We start from the raw sequence: 22,112 nt of genomic DNA on the forward strand, positions 1-22,112 counted from the left end.
TTTCACTGAGTATCTGTACTTTTACTTGAGTATGTTTTTGAGTACTTTTTACACCTCTGATCAAGTTAGACTAAATAAAAATAAGAAATAATCTGAAAATAAGAAATTTATGTTAAGTAACGTTTTGTATGTTACCCTTTTGCATTTACGCTGAATTAAAAAAAAAAGTTTTGTGCTTCATATTTATTTTACTGTTCAAATGTTTCGGCAAAAGCCTATTAAATCCAGTTTAAAATGTGATAAATGGCCTATTGGGGCCAACATGTGTTAAATACCCAGTATTTTTATTCCTGGACAACAACAGTGGAAATATTGTAGTATGAAGTATTGAGTATGTTTACTTTATAACACAATACAAATTTGAATCCACTCCGTTGGGAACATGAAAAGGAGTCATATTCTGTTTCGATATCGAGAAATCACAACTCATCACGGCTTCATAAGTGTCAATCATTCGCACATCTGTCCGCCTGGCCAATGGGGTGGCGCGGTGGGCGGGCTCAGTCCGGGGGGGCGGAGTCAGAGTTGATGGCCACGGGAAGCGCAGCTGCATGAACGATCTCGCCGAAGCTGCATCCGTGTTCTCCCGCCGCGATTCCCCCTGCGAGCGCCGCTCACGGAACACCCCCGCGGGGAGGCGAGAGAGAGCACTGCGGGGCCGCGGAGGAGCGGCGAAGAGCCAGGCCAGGAAAGGACGCCCGAGTCCGGTTTGATGCTGGCGGCCCGTCCGCCCTTTAAACGCGGATGCTGCTGCTGCTGCTGCTGCATTCATAAGGGAAGAGAAGCCATCGGACGCGTCAACGTCCCCCGTTTTCACATTCAGAGCCGATCGGTGGACGCCAGTCGCACGAACGGACCGCGAGAGCCGAAGCGCGACAGGCGCGGCAGCATCTCTCCTTACCTGCGGCTCTCCAGCGCCTGACAGGCCCAGAGTCATGGGCAACACGCCGGCCGCCAAACGGGGCAACGAGATGGAGAGCGGTGGGTGTCGTTAACGCTTCCCAGTCATTCTGTTTAGTCATCATCTTCATCTTCGATCATCCTCAGATGCTCCTCGGGAATGTGGTCGTGCATGTGCCAGGCTTCTGCGGAGATGGTGCTGATGCTGTCATGGCGATCGCAGGCTCAAACAGTGTGTTGATGCATTAATAAGAGCGAGCTGCGCTTTTGCGCGCGTGTGTTTATGCTGCACCCTGTATATAACATGCCAAGGATGGTTAGGAGATAGGGTCTATTTGTGGACGTCTGATGATGGGTCTAGGGAAGGACAGATGTGTGGAAGGGCTGAAGACAACAGCGAGAACCAAAAACCTACATGCTGAGATCTAACGTGAAGGCTAAATACAGCAATTTAACAATCTTGTCATTGAAAACAACCATATTGTCTGACCACTATGTGTCCTTCTCAGTGTCTGTGATGGTTAGGGCCTTGCTGGTGTCTCGAAGGTTGGGTTTGTTTAACCCAGGATTAAGTAATCCAGGTTTCACACTGACTAACATACTAACCCTGGGTTAAAAATTAGGTAGGTTCCACGCTTTACTCGTGCATTATACAGCATTGCATTCATTTGAACGAGTCTGTTTTAATAATGTTCTGGTTAAAATCACTGCAGTAGTCCATCACTGTTTGACACCGATGAAGAGTCTTTTGAAAAACAAACCAAAATGATTGACGCCATAGTTTTTTTGTCTAATAAAATGCTCTCTGGAAGGATCAAATCGCCCAGGTTTCACACTGACTAACATACTAACCCTGGGTTAAAAATTAGGTAGGTTCCACGCTTTACTCGTGCATTATACAGCATTGCATTCATTTGAACGAGTCTGTTTTAAAAATGTTCTGGTTAAAATCACTGCAGTAGTCCATCACTGTTTGACACCGATGAAGAGTCTTTTAAAAAACAAACCAAAATGATTGACGCCATAGTTTTTTTGTCTAATAAAATGCTCTCTGGAAGGATCAAATCGTGGCTCACAGATGTTATTTAAACCATTGGCTACTGGTGTTCACGTTAATAAATAAATATTAGATAAGTCCCTCGATATGTCCCACCCAACCTTCCTGTTTCAGTATGAAGTGTGTCAAAACAGGAACCAAAACCGCTCACGATCTTTAACCGTTTCCCTCAAATGCTGGCGCTTGAAAGTTTCTGTGAGTGCACAAAACGTATGCATATTGAACGTGGCAAGAAATCTTTTGTTTACGATTTGTTTGTCAGTTGCGAGACAACTCAGTGTAGCGTAAACCTTTGGCAGCGCAAAATTGATGTTAACCCCGTTTAAAAATGCAAGTGTGAAACATTTCCTAACCCAGGGATAAAAGTGGCCTTAACATTGGCTTAAAAAGGCTATATTCATCTTTATTTGCATGCAAGTTACATTATCGTTTCAAAATGTAACTGTATTATCGACCAGCTCCTAATATACATTTGGATATAGAAGTGAGTTGAACTTTATCTGTTAGGGATGTAACGATTAACCGCGAGCCGGTTGAAAATCGATTCAAATATGAGACGATTCAAATCGGTTGAGATGCTAAACAAATCGCGATTAATTTAGGGGTAGGAGTTTATATGAATGTATGTCTGAGGGGAACTTACTGTCTTTAGACAAGTTTAGATGGTATGTTTTCTTTTCATCTTGCCTCTGTATAATGCATATTAAAGCTCATAAGTGCAGCACTGCTTTGTTTACAGCGGAAACCAAGGAAATGCTTTAAGCGCCACCTGCTGGCAGAGAATGCATCTGCGTCTCGTTCAGCTCGTCTGCTGTTTCGGTTTCATGCAGATATTTTTATGCATAGTTTCACAAAACTGAAGTCAAACCATTCTGTTTTTGCTTCAAATTTTGAAATTATACAATCTAATTCAGATTAAAAACTGCTCATGTTGCACGTATGCAGCATCTTTGTTTGGATAATGATTATTATTATGTTTAATGATTATTAAACATAATTATATCATTGTTTGGAAATGATTGCCTCTCATTTGAAATGGAAAGAGCACAGACAACGCCTTATTTTGTTTATATGAAGATATTTCTTTTATTTGTGTTATTTATTTGATTTGGGGCTTGTTTTAAAATGTTAATTTCGTTTTGTTATTTACATTATATTTAAATTTAGTCATTTAGCAGATGCTAAACAACAAAAGAGCAATAATATACAAGTGCTGTATTAGTATATTATTATAGTGTTATATTTAAATTTCACAAAGAAACATGCAGCATTTTGGCCAAGCAATAATAAAAGGACACATTTATTTATAATTTGTCTTAAACCTCATTTTGTAAAAAAAAAAAATATATATCGTGAATCGAATCAAATCGTGAGTCGAGTGAATCTGTATTTGCTAAATATATATATATATATATATATATATATATAACTTTACGTGAGTGTGCTACTCATGTAACGTGATATATATAATATTTAGCAAATCTCGCTTGATTGCTTGTAACGCCACAAAGTGTGAAGTATCATCGCCCAGCTGTAATCTGCCAAATGCTACTATAAGGCATGAAGATATTAAGATACTATAAACATGAACATCATGATTTTCTGTAAAGCTGCGTTGAAACAATGTGAATTGTGAAAAGGAATATGAGTAAATTTGACTTGTGACTTTACGCAAAACGTTTAACTCCCATAAGGAAAACACAAGCACAGGGAGTTTAGCGCAGTCCTTTCCGCTGGCCTGCTGTGATGCTGGGGGCTTGTTGTGCAACTCCCTTGAAATGTGTCTTTCTTTTTGCTTGCCTTGTATTTTTTCTGCACTGAAAATGTGGGAAAATTTGCGGAGTGGATTTGAAAATGCTGAAATGAATGGAGCTGAGATACTGCGCTTTTATTGGAAGCTGAAGCCATAATGAAATCAACCAAAACAGTGAACGTTTTGCACTGCTGAGTTTGGCATGTTATCATGTCTAACCCTATAATGCCTGACATATGGAATAATAGTCAGGAATCTGTTGGAACTCTAGATAAAATATGAAAAAATAAGATTTTGTTGAGTGTTATATTTGATCCATCAGGCCATTATGGTTCATAGTATGATACATTGAGAATATGGAGGAAGAAATACCTACCTAAATTTTATTCAGAGTCCAAAAATGTTCAATTTGGTGCAGTTCCTGATATTTATATGGACAAAAAGTAAGATAAAAGGCTGATAGCTTGTTATGTAAATCGATGAGATTTGTATTACAGTATAACTTCGCTAAAATGGTATGAATATCAGCCGTCACTCTATATCTACCAATAATGTGTCATTACGAATAATTAATAATTCAGTCCAGTAAGTGTTCATCTTGAAATATTAATAGCAATATCAAAGTTATTCTAATGTTTACTTCATACAAATTAGAAAATGATTTCACAGCAAACATGCCCATGAATCACAACCTTTAGAAAAGGCTCTTTAGTTGCTAAAAAGAAGGCATGTAGTAGATTGTGTTGTTGTACAATATTGTTTAGTGAAAACACGGAAAGCCAGAAAATTCTCAGTGGTGGGGAAAGAGTTAAAAATGACAAAAACTAAGAAAATGGCACAAACAAACTGCAAAATTACGAAAACTCATTTTTTTCTAAAATTGACATAAAATGCAGAAACTATAAAAATAAAATCGAATTCAAAATATTATCAAAAACTATAATAGTTTCTGAATGATACAACAGCAATGCTGTTTGAAAGCATAGCAATGTGATGAAAAACCACTCGTAACATTTTGAAACTGCACAGCGAGCATGACAAATGTGACCCTTGATCACAAAACCAATCATTTTTTTGAAATTGAGATTTATATATCAGCTGAATAAATAAGCTTTCCATTGATGTATGGTTTGTTAGGAGAAAATGATTTCACAGCAAACATGCCCATGAATCACAACCTTTAGAAAAGGCTCTTTAGTTGCTAAAAAGAAGGCATGTAGTAGATTGTGTTGTTGTACAATATTGTTTCAGCCATGTTTTTATCATGTCGATCATTTAGTGGCCTCAGAAAATCAAATATGCCGTTGCTGCATGTGAAGTGAAGTTAATGTGCTTTATGTCTCTTCCCACAGTCAAAGAGTTTTTGGCCTTCGCCAGAGAAGATTTCCTCAGGAAATGGGAGAATCCTGCACAGGTAAGAGGACTCGAGAAGCGGGATGCACGTTAAATTCGAGTCAAGAAAGAGAAAACAGAAGAGAGGATTTAGGGCTTCATTTGAAACAGAGCTCAGAGCTGGGTTCATCGTGTTCACCAGTACAAGAAATGCTAAATGAGTCGTTTAAAGCAGGTTTGTATGCTCTCAGGTGCGCTTTGAGAATTACAATAGAATTATTATATGGTCAGTGGTGTTTGCTGTGGCCATTTGAACAAACCAAGAAGATCGTAAACTCTTTCGACGTTTGGCTTTTATTAAGCAAATCAAGCACTGAATCACTCACACACTGCTTTAAACCAGATTCCAATGAAATGCACAACAGACATTTATAGTTAACTAAAACTAAAACCATAAAATACATATTTGCTACTTGAAATGAATAAAATATAAAAAGTAAACGTATTTTATTGCAGCTAGTTTTGAGTACAGCATTTATCATTTTCATTTAGTTTAACTTGATGTACCAAAATACTTAAAGCTGCTATAAAAATTAATAACAACTATAGAAATATTTAACTGACTTTTTTTAATTTGCCAGCCTTTTCCAGCATTTTTGATCATTTTCATTAAATTTTCATGGCCCTCAGAATATTTTGTTGCATAAATATCTGAAAATGCAATAAGTCAAAAGAAAAAACAGAGCCTCTGCTCACACACAAACACAAAACTTTCTATTCATGCAGTTTTATTTTTATAATCAACACTTGAATGTAGGGGGAAAAAGTAACTTTTTGGACAAAAAATTGTGTTTTGACAATGAAATTGAGATTCTGTACTCAAACTGACTTTCAGATGATGTGTAACAGTGAAAACACGGAAAGCCAGAAAATTCTCAGTGGTGGGGAACTATAACAGCTAAGGGGGTTTTAGGCACGACGTGAACAACGCCCCATAGCTGTTATAAATTCACTGTAAACCATGGCTTCACGGGGCTTATTGCTTTATTTTTGTGTGCCACAGATTGAATCTTTTTGCATGCGAGTAAATGTCAAAAAAGGCAAAAAAAAAACTGATGTCACTTTTTTGTTTGTTTGTTTATTTTATTTTACGTATGCATGCATTTATTTATTTATTTATTTATTTATTTTTGAGTTTTAGGCCACTTTAAAATGTGATTCTAAATGCACAGTTTGCTCATCTGGACATCTGACCATTCTTACAGTATATGTACTTATATGTACTAGCTGATATGCATTTTTTAAACTGACATGAGAAATCGACATAGAAACGAGACAGTAGTAATAATAATAATAACAGGTCGCCCCAGCAGTGTGCATATTTGTGCTTGTATTTTTTGGCTCATTTTCGTCTAGCTAAATACACAGGACACGAAACAAGCACTGGGTTTAGAGAAGCGAAAGATGACTTCCGTTTCAGCAGCAGTGAAATCCAGAGCTGTTTGTCCTGAAAGCTGTGTGTTAATGCACATAATGTGAGACTGTGGTTTCATCTCGGTTGTGTAAAGCGGCTCGGTGCTTAATATTTATTCGTTGGTGTACTGAAATTAACCACTTAGCAGCATCAACATGTACAGTTGCATTTAAAAATGTATGAATGTTGTTTCATTAGATAACAACAACATATCAAAGCGAGTTTTTAAGCTTCAGTTTTCTTCATCATTTTTGTATCTGCTCTGCTTTCAAACCTCGCAAACATCTTTTTGATGAATAGTGAAAAGCGTGCTTGTGCTGTTTCTGTACACATTTGCATGGATCTGTTTTATTAGTTTAGCCCTGCTCTAATAACTGATGTGCTGTTGTTTTCAACAACTTTCTTGTAACTGTATCTTTTCTCTTTGTTTCTCTTGCTGTCTTTCTCTCATGTAGTGAACCCCATGCGCGGTTTTATGCTTCACAGATAGTTTTGACATTTGAATATCTGCATGCCCTCGACCTGATCTACAGAGACCTTAAACCAGAGAACCTCCTCATCGATCAGCAGGGCTATATACAGGTAAGAAATGCATACAAATACATCATGCTTAGTGCATGAGCCGTTTGAAATAGAAACAACACTCACTGATATGACTACCTGCAGGTAAGACACCTTAGCATGCATTGTTGCTCACTCGATTCAATTTTGACTTTTTTTAGGTTGTGTTCACACTGCAAGTTAAAGTGCATAGTGTGCACAAGTATTTTTTAAGCTGTTCGTGTGGCCTTTTAAATATTGCTGATATCAGACATGTTATGACATGTTACTTAAACGTAGAACGTCCTTACAACCACATCAAACAGGAGATTTTTAGACGCACACTCCACTTCACGAGTCAAATGAGCGTGGAAACGGTGCAGGTGTTGAGGAGCTTCAGTAGAACATCAGTGAACTGCGGTCAGATGAGATGTTGTCAGGCCATAATTCAGTAAAAATGAATTTACCTGTCCTGTGCTCTTCAATTGCATGCACAAATGTGGCGGTGTGCGCTGTAGCCTGTATCATTTCATAGTAAAGCGCGAATAAAACTACGAGCATGCGTGTCAGATCTGCATCACGTTCAGCAGCGGCAGCTCTTAAAGTTATAGCAGCCAAAATAACCTAATAACCAGCTGCTGTGATGTCTTTAATCAAAGAACAAAAGAAAAAGAGGAAATCAATCACTTTTATAGCTTTAAGGATTCATCTATATTTGTGACCCTGGAGCACAAAAGCAGTGTTAAGTCGCTGGGGTATATTTGTAGCAATAGCCAAAAATACATTTTATGGGTCAAAATTATTGATTTTTCTTTTATGTCAAAAATCATTAGGATATTAAGTAAAGATCATGTTCCATGAAGATATTTTGTACATTTCCTACTGTAAATTTATCAAAACTAAATTTTTGATTAGTAATATGCATTGCTAAGGACTTCATTCGGACAACTTTAAAGGCAATTTTCTCAATATTTAGATTTTTTTGCACCCTCAGATTCCAGATTTTCAAATAGTTGTATCTCGGCCAAATATTGTCCTGTCCTAACAAACCATACATCAATGGAAAGCTTATTTATTCAGCTTTCAGATTTCACAAAATTGACCCTTATGACTGGTTTTGTGGTCCAGGGTCACATTTAATTTAGAATTTAGTGTTTGATAACTTTATTGAGTTTCTGTATATTTCCTACTTGCCGAAGAGGACTGGTATATATTATAATGGGTTTATGTGGAGATTGTTTTAAGTTCACTTAAATTAAAAGTTATTTTTTAAAGTTTAATAAATGTTCAAATTGATAGCTCTCAATTATACTGTAATGTTGAATGGCTATAGTCAAATATGAGGTTAAATATGAGGAAAAAAAGAACAATTTCCTAGAGACATCAGTATTGTTATCAGTGATTCTTACCTTCAGTCATAGAAAAGATGCCATTAGTATTAAAAATATATTGTCTTTGTTTTTTCTAAGTAATAGTACTAAGTATAATATCATATAATATATTAGAATATTTAGTTGTATGAAATTAATTTGAAGAACTTTGGAACTCCTGTCTTAACTTAGCATGAATTAGCATACAGTATTAAATTAGCATTAATGGCTAATTGATTAACATTAAAATTAGTAACATTTGAACTTCTGTTGTTACTGTTTAAAGCAAATTTCAACATTTGTGGCCTACTGTACCTTAATATACATTTTAAACAAAATATTTACTTAATATAGTGCAATTAAATGTTCAAATTGATAGCTCTCAATTATACTGTAATGTTGAATGGCTATAGTCAAATATGAGGTTAAATATGAGGAAAAAAAGAACAATTTCCTAGAGACATCAGTATTGTTATCAGTGATTCTTACCTTCAGTCATAGAAAAGATGCCATTAGTATTAAAAATATATTGTCTTTGTTTTTTCTAAGTAACAGTACTAAGTATAATATCATATAATATATTAGAATATTTAGTTGTATGAAATTAATATGAAGAACTTTGGAACTCCTGTCTTAACTTAGCATGAATTAGCATACAGTATTAAATTAGCATTAATGGCTAATTGATTAACATTAAAATTAGTAACATTTGAACTTCTGTTGTTACTGTTTAAAGCAAATTTCAACATTTGTGGCCTACTGTACCTTAATATACATTTTAAACAAAATATTTACTTAATATAGTGCAATTTGAACAATATTTTACGATCATGTTGAGGGTAAATCAAGCACAAATGATGTCACGTTGTGTCAGATGAAACAGAAACATGTCAAATTAAGTGTGATTTTGCTATAACTAAAAAAAAAAACTTAAAAAAAAACACTGATTTGGGTCCCATTCATTTGCAATGTAAAATGTAGCTAAAAGTGTGTCTGTGAAGTAAGCAGCTTCATGGATGCTATATTCTCATTATTACTGCCCCCTCATGGCTAATTTGATAATGACATCATGAGATGTTTCTGGCAAGAAGCATGCATGTTCTGTGCATCACAGCATCATCTGCGGGACCTTTGTTTCAGGTGACAGACTTTGGCTTCGCGAAGCGGGTCAAGGGTCGCACATGGACATTGTGCGGCACCCCGGAGTATCTGGCCCCAGAGATCATCCTCAGCAAGGTGAGCCATGCTGTCAGACTGAGACGCGTCTACAATGAATGCAGCTAATCGACAGCCGTCCCAGATGATGCAACGCGCTTTCAGCTGCACAGATGCTTTTTGTGCTGCACAGCTACTCTGAATATAAAATAGACTACCAGTTGAAAGTCTGAAATAATTATGATTTTTTTTTCATGTTTTTGAAAGAAGTCTGTTCTGCTCATCAATTCTACATTTATTTGATTAGAAATACAAGAAAAACTGTAATATTGTGAAATACTTTTAATTACAATTCTTAATAAATACTTAATTCTCTATTTGAATATATGTTAAAATGTAATTTATTCCTGTGACCAAAGCTGAATTTTCAGCATCATTACTCCAGTCTTCATGACATGACTTTCATATTTTTATGTAACATTATAAATGTCTTTACTGTCACTTTTGATCAATCTAATGCATACTTGTTTATTAAAATGATTAATTTCTGTCTTTTTTATCTTTTACTTGCACCAAACTTTTGATTGGTGGTGTGTCACGATTTCCACAAAAAAATAAAAAGAAAGTCAAATATGAAAAAAATTCTGTGCCGATTGAGTAAAGTATACAAAAAAAAAAAAAAGACCTGAAGCAGCACAACTGTTTTCAACATTGATAATAATCAGAAATGTTTCTTGAGCATCAAATCAGCATATCAGACTGATTTCTGAAGGATCATGTGACACTGAAGACTGAGTAATGATGCTGAAAATTCAGCTTTGCATCACAGCAATAAATTACATTTTAACATATATTCACATAGAAAACAGTTATTTTAAATTGTACAACTATTACTGTTTTACACTGTATTCTTGATCAAATAAATACAACCTCGGTGAAGCTGAAGAAATCATAAGATTTTATGAAGAAATCATAAAAAAAATGTCAAAGTCTTGACCGGTAGAGTATAAAAATTGCTTGTTATTTATTTGATCTGTATCACACTAAACCTTTTCTGATCTTTCGCCTATTAATGCAAATCTTGTTTCTTGACATAAATATACGCAGTTGTAGCTCAATTTGCTCAATTCATGAAACATGCACGTTTGTGAGGGCTTAATGTTCTCTTCAACTCATCCTGATGTGTTTTCTCTCGTAGGGTTATAATAAGGCTGTGGACTGGTGGGCTCTGGGTGTGCTGATGTACGAGATGGCTGCCGGTTATCCTCCGTTTTTTGCCGATCAGCCCATTCAGATCTACGAAAAGATTGTCTCAGGAAAGGTAATTTTGACAAAACTCTAGCCTTTAGACTGAAAATGACTCAAATGTCTCTGTGACATCTGAGATTCTTGTCTTCAGCCCACCGCAGTTTACGTGAGTTTAATTTAGCTTGGCTTAAACCCGGTTTTAAGCACAGTCTTTTCACAGGTACGGTTCCCATCACACTTCAGCTCCGACCTGAAGGACCTGTTGAGAAACCTGCTGCAGGTGGATCTCACCAAACGCTACGGCAACCTTAAAAACGGAGTTAACGATATCAAAGGACACAAGTGGTTCTCAACTACTGACTGGATAGCCATTTACCAGCGGAGGGTGAGAAACGCACACAGTCCCTTCTGATGCATTCAGTGCTTTCGCACCCAAAGCTCAATCAGTAAGGCTTGCTTGTATCTCATATTATACTGGATGTCATTTAGTATTATCACTAGCAGTGCTGGGGGTTACAAGTAGCACACAAGTACAAGTAGCGTGAGATATGTAATCAGATTACTTTTTTCAAGTAACTATTAAAGTACTAAAAGTACTACATTAACAAAAAAGTATCTGAGTTATGTTGTGGAGAAAAGTCTTCAGTCTTGCAAAATAAGGCTAAATTCAACTTTATTGCAAGAAGACAACAAAGCTGAGTCTTTGTCTAGGAGACCATCCTTATTCAATTGCGTTATCTGTTGCTGTCCAATGAAGTTACTTTGTTTTCCCATTTATTGACCGACAGTGTTGAACAGCCTGAGGCTTGTTCATTTCACTTTTGGTGTGAAAGGGCCTTTATAGTTGCTTTATCATTTACAGTTGTGTTATTAAAAATAAACAAGCAAGCCTAGCCCAGGTGGCACTAAGTAACTCCTAAGTAACGTTAAGGAACGTAATGCATTTCTTTCCAAAAAAAAAAGTAACCAAGTAATGCATTTAGTTACTTTTTAATGGAGTAACGCAATATTGTAATGCTAAAATAACTTTCCTCTCAAAAGTATTATTAGTGTCATACTTAAAAATAATAATTTTCTGAGTATCAATAAGATTAAGAGTACGGTTTAAAGCAAATATCAACATTTGTGAACTACTTTACATTAATATACATCAGTATCTATTCTAAACACATATTTTCACTCCTTTTTCTTCAATAATCAATGGAAAATATTTTATCACAAGGGTAAATCAAGCCTAAATTATGACAAATGTTGTATTGGATCAACAGAAACGTATCATATTCATTGTGACCTCATAATACAATTTAATATCATTAACATAATCTAATATCTATAACGATCCATGTTGAAGGTTAATCGATCACAAATTATGACAAAGATGAGCAGAAACATGTCAAATTCAGTGCAATGTTGCTGTAATTTAAATAAAATATTGCTATTGGTGAGTTCTTAAAAATGGAAAAGGTAGCATTTCATACTCAGATGTAAACTGTCATGTGAAAAAAAAACATATTAACTAAATAATAATAATAATAAATATATATCGATGTTATCTCTTCTTCTTTGCATTTTCTCAGGTGGAGGCCCCGTTTGTGCCTAAATGCAGAGGTCCCGGGGACACCAGCAACTTCGATGACTACGAGGAAGAAGAGATCCGTGTGTCGTTCACGGAGAAGTGTGCGAAAGAATTTGCAGAGTTCTAGGGGAATAAGTGATAGAAATCAGAGAGAGAGAGAGAGAGAGAGGAATATAAGTGGAGAGAAAGAGAGAGAAGGAGAAAAAGTGCATGAATCTTAAACCGATCCTTCCTCCTGTTAAACAGCAGAGAAACCAGCGGAAGAGAGCAGAGAAGACCTCCAGGGATAAACAGTGAGGCCTTTATCATCTCCTCTATTTTAATCATGTTTGTAATTTTCTCTTTTTTTTTTAGATCTCTGTTCATGTGATATTAATCATGATGGATTTGATTGGGTGTAATTGTTGGCCTGTGGACTGGGATTGATGTTGCCACAGAAAGACAGACGGGGTTAGTTATCGTCTTTTCAGAGATTATCTCTAATCTGGAGCAGTTACCACTAAAGTGCAAGTTCTCCACTAGGTCACCATAACAACCGTACAGAAAAATAGAAAAAGAATGCAAAAAAACTATTTGTATTCCTGTGTAATAACCGAAATATTTTTGGTCCTGTATACTGTCATGTGTTTCTTTATTCTTAAAAATGCACTGAAGGGATGACAAAGTGAAAATGGCACAGAAAAGAAGCCATGACTTCATGAGCACCACTTTATTTTCCTTTCTTCTTTCAGCTGTAGGTCCACCGCGCTCTGTAAAAATTCACTGATGAACTTTGAACTTTCACCTGTGAAATGTGCCATGAAATCCTACAAGTGTCAATATTTTGACTCGTCAGTTGTTTCATTGATTATAGCTGACAGATCGTAGGCTGCGATGACGGGGCCCACAGCCTTCGTGCGGAGGAGGGGATGAATGTTTTTGTTTCGTTTGTTTAGTATTGTTAATATTATAATTGTTACGGTTCTCATTGGGTTATACATTTCTAAAGCCTGACGAAATTGCACACACTTTGTGCACGATTGACGCTCTCTCCGTTTTCGCCATTTCTTCCCCCTTTATTCTTCCATTTCTGCGTTGTTAAATAGGCAAAGTCTTCTCTCTGAATGGGTGCAGTGCATCTGGATCCTTTTTGGGTGAGAATTTCTTACACGCAACTCTCTAGGCTACAAATATCTCCTAAGCTGGAGATGAACTCAGTGGATACCAGTGCTTACTCCTGAGGACATGGTTCAAGTTAATTGTGATATTTTGCACCACAAGAATCATTCCAATAAAGTATTACTATAAATACCAAACAGGTTCTACGTCCCTTTATATGTGTAATAGTGGAAACACCTAACATTGTACTGAGGTCTTGAGCTTCTGTCCTATTTGGCACGCTGTCTAACTGTATGAGCACTGTGGGATCGCTCACCTTTAATGAAGACTATTTCACACCCACTGCTCCAGAACCTCCAAAACAAGTTGAGTAAGCCATGAGAGTGTTTGTATTATGATCGTGTAAGATAGCTTTGTGTTTCTTAACCATTACACGACAGTGCAGCAAAATCATTAAATAACTGGCTGGTAGCTGATGTTGTTGGTGGAAGGTAAGCTTTCTCCAAATGCATACCTGTATGAATTTTGGAAATAGCTGGAATATAATTCTTCAAATCATATCTCTGTGTTCCTATAGTGGGATTTGTAATTGAGGCACTTTGAAACTTTTTTGTATCTTTTCTTTACCACTTGTAGATAATGTAACTAGTATATTTTTCATAATGTTTTTGTTTCGATGCATCTACAGCTGGCAGTGACGTGAGGAGTTATCAAATACAACTAGACTCATCCAGTTTAGTATCGTCTGTCATCCAACCATTAAACACAGATGCATTTTAAACTGTTATTTAATTTAGCATCGAGACGTCAAAATCTGTTGCGTTAGAAGTAACGGACTGCAGCGCGAGCGTGAACAAAAGCCTGTCGACGAGGTGCGCAAAACGTGCAACTCCGCAATACCACCTTAAATAAGCGCGGAGCGCAGCGGATGGTTCTCTTCGGAAAGTAGTCCACCTTAAGCGCACATAGTGGGTAAACGCAGGCGTAGAGCGAGGCTTCCGCTTCATTCCCAGCCGGGCTCGGAGCGGATCACTTCGGAGACGAGAGGGAGGCGCTCGGCCGAAGCCAACGGAACCAGTGCTGAAACATGTCGGAGCCGAAATACCGAGAATGGATCCTGGAAACCATCGACTCCCTGCGCTCGAGAAAAGCCCGACCGGACCTGGAAAGAATCTGCCGAATGGTCCGAAGAAGACACGGCTCAGACCCGGACAAAACCAGGGCTGAATTAGAAAAACTGATCCAAGAGCAAACTGTGCTGAAAGTTAGCTACAAGGGGTCCATTTCCTACAGGAACGCTGCTAAAGTGCAAAGGAAATGCCGAAAGAGAACGGAGCAAGCCGGTGAGCACGGCAAACACGCCAGTTGCAATAACAACGGCGACAGCGCGCTCAGCCTCACGGACCAAGAAGAGTGCGAGGATAAGGAGCCCGAGGAACGCGGGGCGAGCCCGTGTCCTGACCCCCTGCCTCAAACCTCGCCCTCCACTCTTGAAAATGAAGAGCAGATTTTACCACTACCTAGCGGAAACAGTTTTGTTAGTTGTGGCGCAACGGGCCACTCCGCCGGGAGCGTGAAAGCAAGTGCATCGAGAGACAAGAGCGTAGTCGCTGAGGCGGGGGCAAGCGGCTCCTCTGCCCACTGCGATGCTGCTTCAAGTGCAAACAGACGGGCTGAAGGAGACGTGACGCTCGGCCACGAGGGCAGCGATGATGATGGTGATGAGAAAGAAGAGAAAACTTGCTCAAGCGCCAGCAGTCCGCCTCCGAGAAACAAGCCCCTCGCGTCCGCCAAACCCAAACTCAAGGTGGGGGCGAAGGGCTCCGGGGCGCGTTGCTCGGACTCTCCGGATGAGAGCAGCGCTGATCTGGGCGACAGGCTGGTTGCTGCGGTCCGAAGTCTGTACGAGAGACACCGGGGCTCCGCTGCAACACGGGGCCACGCGCCGCCGGGGCTCAAAGAGATCCTCGGCTACCTCAGCACGCAGCGAGGGATGCCCGGGGAGAAGCTGACCCGCAACCGCGTTAAAGTGGTGCTGGAGCGCGAGATCGAGAGGGGTCGTCTCCGCAGGACGCGCCTCGGCCACATCACTCCTGCCGCGCGGGGGATGGGGGCGGCCAAGCCGTCCGCGCGTCTCCTGAAGAGCGCACTGCAGGACAGACATCTCGCGAAAATGGTAACTTAATATTTCCGACACGTCCTGCGCAGAGCGCAGCGCTACACCCCGTCTCCGTATAAATAAATGATCGTGCTTTGAGAAAAGCGAAAGAAAAAAGCGCATGACAAAAAAAAACCGCCCCGCACCATCCGATTTCCGCTCTTTTTCTCGCGTGCAACTGTGCGCCAGAACACCTAAACTGTGTGTGTCTGCGGCAAACAGCGTGTTTTTGTGCTTGTTCTGAGGTCGTGTTGTGTGCAAACGGCGTTAGAAGCGACACCTCGATGGTGTGTTCCGCTAGACACGCAACTGTCTGCGTGCCCTGTTTCACTTCAGCGTCTCGCCACGAAAGGTGCGGACTCGAGTGCGTGCGAGAGAGACACCGTCGCTTCTCTTGTTACACAAACGCGCGCTCGTCGAGAATCAGACGCGGACCGTGTGCTGAAAAACACTGCTGTCTGCATGAACTGCGCGACATTCTCTATTAGGATTTCACAGGCAGGGCCGACGATTATTGTTGCGTTACAAGTTGTGCTGGATATTTTTCACTAGGCGGTGTCTGTTAAGTTAGACGCGCACGGAAAATGTAAAAGCGAGGGAGGGAGGGGGGACCCCAGGCTCGCGTCTGTTTTCTCGGGCGAGCCGTCGCTCTGTGCAATACTTCGGTCATACGAGGTAAAAGCAGTTGCGATGGCGGAAATTCGCTGCATGACGAGCCAAAGCGGAGCGGAGCGCACCCTGCGCGTGCAGCTCAAGCCTCTTAGTTCCGTTCCGTGCGGCTCATCCAGTCAGTTTGAGCGATGAGCGTTCATCGTGTTTCCTTCTTTTCTTTTTTCCTCTCTGCGTTGATCAGATTTCTCAAGCACTGTCCCTCTCTCTTACGGACTGTGGTCGAATTGATTATGAACCCCACTGAGTAGTACGTGGTCAAATCGCTGTCCTAATCTAATCGAAATCACTGGCAAGAGAATCTGCGGCGGATGTTTGGGCAGTTTGTGTTGTTCTAAGGAAAAACCGCAATTTGTAAAATCCTGCAGACGACGGAGGTCACGCACACGCAAGGCCGCTCTTTGGCCTTTTCAAATAGTGCGGGCGTCGAGTCAGTAGTTTTGTCCTTTTCTTTTCTTCCACGCAGCTAATGTGATGTAAGGTACAGTCACGATTAAATCCATTCCAAACACTGAGATCTGTACAATAAAGCGTTCAGTAATGCTCTATAATGACTACTGTTGGTTAAAAGTCCATTAGAGCTTTTTGAAAGGGTGTCTCTACTCCCGCTTGTCAGGAGGAGGTGAAGGAAGAAGAAAGGATGGAGGTGGAGAGTGACGAGCATGGCACAGAGGAAAACACAGTGGGCTCAGCTGAGGATGTTCCCAACACCATCACTGATGGAGGTCCCGCAGGTGTCAAAACTTGCACTGACCTGACCTCACCTGACACCGAGGTCCAGAATGATAATGGCACTGACTCACCACGGACCTCTGAGGGGAAATCCCAGTCATCTTCATCTCTGGAGACCTCAAACCAGAGCTCCTTACAGCAGGAAGTAGACGTGGGAGGAAGTGAAGGTACTTGATTCACTGACTCCTTTCCTGTCCCTGTGTTGAGAGAAATTAGGAGTAAGTGCAGTGGCAGAGGCATTTTCTTCAGCCTGAGGCTTATTAATTTCACTCTTTTGGTGTGAAAGGGCCTTTACAGTCGCCAAAAATATAACTTTTGGGTGTTCTGTTATTAAAAGTAAATAAGCAAGCCCAGGCCAGGTGAGGAAAAGTAACACAATGCATTACTTTCCATACATAACAATATTGTAATGACGGTTTTTCAGCAATGTAAGAATATGGTGGGAATAAATTGTGAAATCTCACCATCTTCTTATGTTTTATTCAATTAAAACAGATCATCATTTAATGAAACTAATTTCTGACAATAATGATTTGTAATGATACACACAATTCTATGCTTTGATACGCTCGTTGCACTTTTGCTAATATTCACTCGTTCAGTGTTTAAGTGTGGGCTCCCTTTAAATTTGAGCTAGAATTTGAATTAAATAGGCCACACCTCACAGGAAGTTAAATCTGAGGGACAGGAAGTGGAATTTGTTGATGCACAGCCCTGCTCCGATTGAAGTGTTGACCTAATACAGCCCTTATCAAAGATAATATTTTTAGAAGATTTTTTGCTCATGGACTGGCTTTTAATAAATTCAGACAATACTTTATCCAGAGGGGGGAGTCCTTCTGGATTATGGAGTAGAATTCTAAAATTGGCAGACATACCTGTGAGCAAGTCATTAAATATTTTAAAGCTATGGATTTAAAGCTTTTTGAGGGATGTTTGTTCACATTGCACATAAATCAAATGTGTTTTTCATACCCAGGCTACGTGAAGAAAACAGCTGTTCGTTCGGACAGCCAATATCTGGTGCCACAGTAATAACTCTACATGATAGCTAGAGTTTCAGACTGAAATGTATTTCCAAAAATCCAATTTTAATCAAGTTTGTAAAAACCAGTCTGAACAATGCCAAAGCATTTAGAACATGACTTTGCCCAGATGGCATTACAGCTGAAGATGGCGAATTGTTTCTGTGCGAGATGCTTGGGAAGTGCATGTGGAAGGTATTTTTGAAGGCAGTAGGTGGATGTGAGCACAGGGTATCTACAGGTGCACCATCAAGCAGTACTAGAAGTTTTAAGTTCTGTTTTGGCTTTTTCATGGAACATTTTTTAAGTTTTGTGTGGAAGGCAGGGGGGGGGGGGGGAATCCCACAACTTTTGCACCACAATTAAGATAGTGTTCTCAAATGTATGCAACAAAACTGCTATTCCAAGTGCTGGAATTGAGTGCTTGAGTGTGTGTCATGTGGGATTTATGCTGAAGGAATCTGTGTGAATACAGACATGGGCTCCCTGTAGATGTGTGACAAATGTCTATGTTTGAAGTCTTATGTCATGACAAGAAATGATGGCATTAAAATCTCTCTCTCACACACACACTTTCAGAGCAGACAATGTCTGTGGAGCCTGAGGATGCTGTAGCTGAGAAAAATGCAGATGCTCCTGATCAGCTACATCCTGGCATTGAGGTAATGTGCAAAGTTTACCGAAGGTTTTAATATCTGAGGTCTTTCTCCTATTCCAGTTTTATTGTGCAGAGACATGTAGTCCATTCGTAGGTTGACTTCCTGAAGTGTGGATCTATCACAACATTGCTCTCAGTTTGTCTGAGTGGCCTGACATATCAATTGTTGGCTTAACGAATGAGTTCAGCGGCAAACAAGAGGGTAATGGGACTGTTTTAGAATATCTATTTTGGAAAAAGTGTCTGAATATATTTGGTATATTTTTCACATTTACAATTCTGTCTTTTCCCCTAGTCTTACTGAGTGCATCTCTTTTTATTTTTCTCCCTCTTTCTCCTTTAGGATCAGGTGATTGTGATGCCAGAGACCGTAAAGGCTCCATCATCAATACCTATAAGAAACTGTAAGTCCTTTGAACAAAATTTGATTACTTTCTGATTGTGTTCATATCTTTATAAAACAATAGTACTGTTTATACTGTTTTTTTATTGAGACTTGAAAAGACCTTACAGACCCCAAAATGTTGAAAGGTAGTTTTGTGTCATTTTGTGTGTGTGTGTGTGTGTGTGTGTGTGTGTGTGTGTGTGTGTGTGTGTGTGTGTGTGTGTGTGTGTGTGTGTGTACCTGTTTTTCTATTCTGGTGGGGACACACAGACTCATGGGGACTCGTGTCATGGTGGGGACCTAAATTGAGGTCCCCACGGGTAAACAAGCAAATAAATCTCACAGAATGAAGTTTTTGAAAATCTAAAAATGCAGAAAGTTTCCTGTGAGGGGTAGGTTTAGGTGTAGGGCGATAGAAAATATGGTCTGTACAGTAGAAAAACCATTACGCCTATGGAGAGTCCCACAAGGATAGCAAACCAGACGTGTGTGTGTGTATTTTTGTTTTATATAGCTGTGTGTGTTGTCTGCCTATCAGTTTCAGGCTGTAAGTTGGAAGTGGGAGTGTCGTCATGTCTGCTGACCCCCTCTGCCTCACCAGGAGCGGCTGAAGAGCGAGGGATGAATGAAGGAATGTGAGTACCACACAAACAAAACAGCAGAGTGAGATAGAGAGAGGCAGGGTAGCGCAGAGAGAAAAGGCTTTGTTTGGGGGGAAAAAAACAAGAAAAGTCTCTGTAAAATACCTACTGACCTTGTAACAGGAATCGCCAGAAGTGAGTCGTAATGAAAGAAATGAAAACTGAAGATTGAGGGTTGTCTTTGAGTCATGATATTAAATGTTCTTTTGTGTCTTTTTTTTATATGAATAAATACTCATCGATAACTGAGTATAACTTTTGTAAATATCAATCAGTTTTTTTAAGGTGAAGTCCAAGTTGCAAAGCAATGACGATATTCCTTCACCAGCAGTTGAAGAATGTGTCTGAATGTCCTCAAATGCACAGAGAGCCCCGAAGTCATGCAGCTCTTGAACTTTACCGTTTGTAAAATATATACAGTGGGTACAGAAAGTATTCAGACCCCCTTAAATTTTTCACTCTTTGTTATATTGCATATATATTAGCTATTGTACATGACAAAGTAACTCGCATGTACATATACCAAACAATATTTACTCATCCCAGAACATGCATATTCCTGAAGACATTCAGTATGACTGTTCAGGACTTCCTGAACAGAAACTGTTCTTGTTTTTCTCACACACAAATGTATATATATTTTTTTTAATCCGTAATCCCGCAGCTATTGGAAAGAACTTTGGCCTGAAAACACATGAGTAAAACGAACCGAACTAAGTAGAAGAATGGAGTATGTTTGGGAAGACTGAAAAGAGAAAAAATATCTTCTTTTTTTTTAAAGAAGTGTCAACAATTTTTTGAAATGACTGTGCAGTTCTGAGCAGTTAATGCTGCTCTGATGGATACCACTGTTTGGATTGTGACCCCGAATTCATTTCATCAAGTGGATTTTTTGTTTAGTATTTATTCAGTCCAGTAGGGAGCGGAACATCATTTTTTTGTGACCTCACTGGTTTCAAGATTGCTATTGAAACCAAACAAAGGCTGGAGGGTTTCCACTGCGCACAGAACGTTTTGGTAAAAATTTTCCTAACCAATGAAAAAAAAAAAAAAAAAAAGAGGGCAAAAAACTGTCTGGTTACAGTTTGAAAGAAGTACATTCTGATTGGATCTTTGTTCTTGACTTTTTTAACACTTTTGCAATGACACTGAAACCCTTGTCTTCACTCAGTGATAGACTAAATGATTTCTTCCTGACATATTGAAATGATCTTGAATGTCTAACATTCCTTCCAGTTTTCTTGTCTCATGCACCGTTTCGTCAGAGAAAAAAAACAAACTATGCAGATCTTCTGCACACAATCAAGTGGGCGCATCTCACAGAGGATCTCCCTTTAAAGTGACTTTGACTCCTTTAATCTTGGATTTGCCAGCCATGACATTGTGGCCCCACATGTGGAACATCACCATTGATAACTGAGTATAACTTTTGTAAATATCAATCAGTTTTTTTAAGGTGAAGTCCAAGTTGCAAAGCAACGACGATATTCCTTCACCAGCAGTTGAAGAATGTGTCTGAATGTCCTCAAATGCACAGAGAGCCCCGAAGTCATGCAGCTCTTGAACTTTACCGTTTGTAAAATATATATATATACTGTATGTATCAGCCCATCAGATGAATATTGTGGGAACTGAGACAACAATTTGTGTAAAACAATCAAATAATAATGTAAGGGTCCATTTAACTAATTACAAGAAATGACTTGTGAGAAGGGATGTGGAAATTGGACACATTGAATTGCTAACATATTTGTTAACCTGCCCTTTAGCTCCAGTGTATTTTGCATCGTTAAACTGATCGCATATACAGATGGACCCATCACACTTGTAAATGGGACAGTTACCGATTCTGTCACTAAAGGCAGGTTCATTTGCATTGTAAAGAAACCAATAGGTCAGTCTGATTTCAGATTATAGACACCTTTGTTTTGCCTGACAATTGTAGCACGTCGAATTCTTCAAACTGTCCTGATTTATTTATTTATTTGTATGTTTGTTTATAAAATATCTTAAATTTTTATGACGTTAACTAAATCTAAAGTAAAAGCTGGAGCTCATTGAAATGTTGATAATGCCTGCAGTTTCTCTGTTTATGCCTTCCATGATGAACCCCTTTTTACTTTGACTTATTAATGAAGTGGAATATCAACGAAGCCCATCAGATGAATATTGTGGGAACTGAGACAACAATTTGTGTAAAACAATCAAATAATAATGTAAGGGTCCATTTAACTAATTACAAGAAATGACTTGTGAGAGAAGGGATGTGGAAATTGGACACATTGAATTGCTAACATATTTGTTAACCTGCCCTTTAGCTCCAGTGTCTTTTGCATCGTTA

The 22,112-nt window shown here is 39.0% G+C and overlaps 2 protein-coding genes across 2 annotated transcripts; both read left to right on the plus strand.

Moving 5' to 3' along the window:
• Nucleotides 1-524: 524 nt before the first annotated feature.
• Nucleotides 525-12,974, plus strand: LOC107573599 (cAMP-dependent protein kinase catalytic subunit alpha-like). The gene is made up of 8 exons (XM_016260028.1): nt 525-981; nt 5,063-5,124; nt 5,214-5,293; nt 6,972-7,098; nt 9,567-9,662; nt 10,780-10,902; nt 11,050-11,214; nt 12,407-12,974. The coding sequence occupies exons 1-8, from the start codon at nt 936-938 to the stop codon at nt 12,530-12,532; spliced, it is 825 nt and encodes a 274-aa protein (XP_016115514.1). The 5' UTR covers nt 525-935; the 3' UTR covers nt 12,533-12,974.
• Nucleotides 12,975-14,527: 1,553 nt separating this feature from the next.
• Nucleotides 14,528-19,769, plus strand: LOC107573600 (atherin-like). Its single transcript, XM_016260029.1, has 5 exons — nt 14,528-15,679; nt 16,947-17,229; nt 18,667-18,749; nt 19,089-19,149; nt 19,669-19,769. The coding sequence occupies exons 1-5, from the start codon at nt 14,591-14,593 to the stop codon at nt 19,767-19,769; spliced, it is 1,617 nt and encodes a 538-aa protein (XP_016115515.1). The 5' UTR covers nt 14,528-14,590.
• Nucleotides 19,770-22,112: the final 2,343 nt, after the last annotated feature.

This window comes from Sinocyclocheilus grahami, unplaced genomic scaffold (genome assembly GCF_001515645.1).
Source record: "Sinocyclocheilus grahami isolate Dianchi unplaced genomic scaffold, SAMN03320097.WGS_v1.1 scaffold1982.1, whole genome shotgun sequence".
Lineage (NCBI taxonomy): Eukaryota > Metazoa > Chordata > Actinopteri > Cypriniformes > Cyprinidae > Sinocyclocheilus > Sinocyclocheilus grahami.

Coding starts and splice junctions, on each gene's coding strand:
- LOC107573599 (XM_016260028.1), top strand. CDS start 936: ATGGGCAACACGCCGGCCGCCAAACGGGGCAACGAGATGGAGAGCG. Junction 7,099..9,566: donor ATCAGCAGGGCTATATACAG/GTAAGAAATGCA, acceptor CCTTTGTTTCAG/GTGACAGACTTTGGCTTCGC. Junction 10,903..11,049: donor AAAAGATTGTCTCAGGAAAG/GTAATTTTGACA, acceptor GTCTTTTCACAG/GTACGGTTCCCATCACACTT.
- LOC107573600 (XM_016260029.1), top strand. CDS start 14,591: ATGTCGGAGCCGAAATACCGAGAATGGATCCTGGAAACCATCGACTCC. Junction 17,230..18,666: donor AGACGTGGGAGGAAGTGAAG/GTACTTGATTCA, acceptor ACACACTTTCAG/AGCAGACAATGTCTGTGGAG. Junction 18,750..19,088: donor AGCTACATCCTGGCATTGAG/GTAATGTGCAAA, acceptor TTTCTCCTTTAG/GATCAGGTGATTGTGATGCC.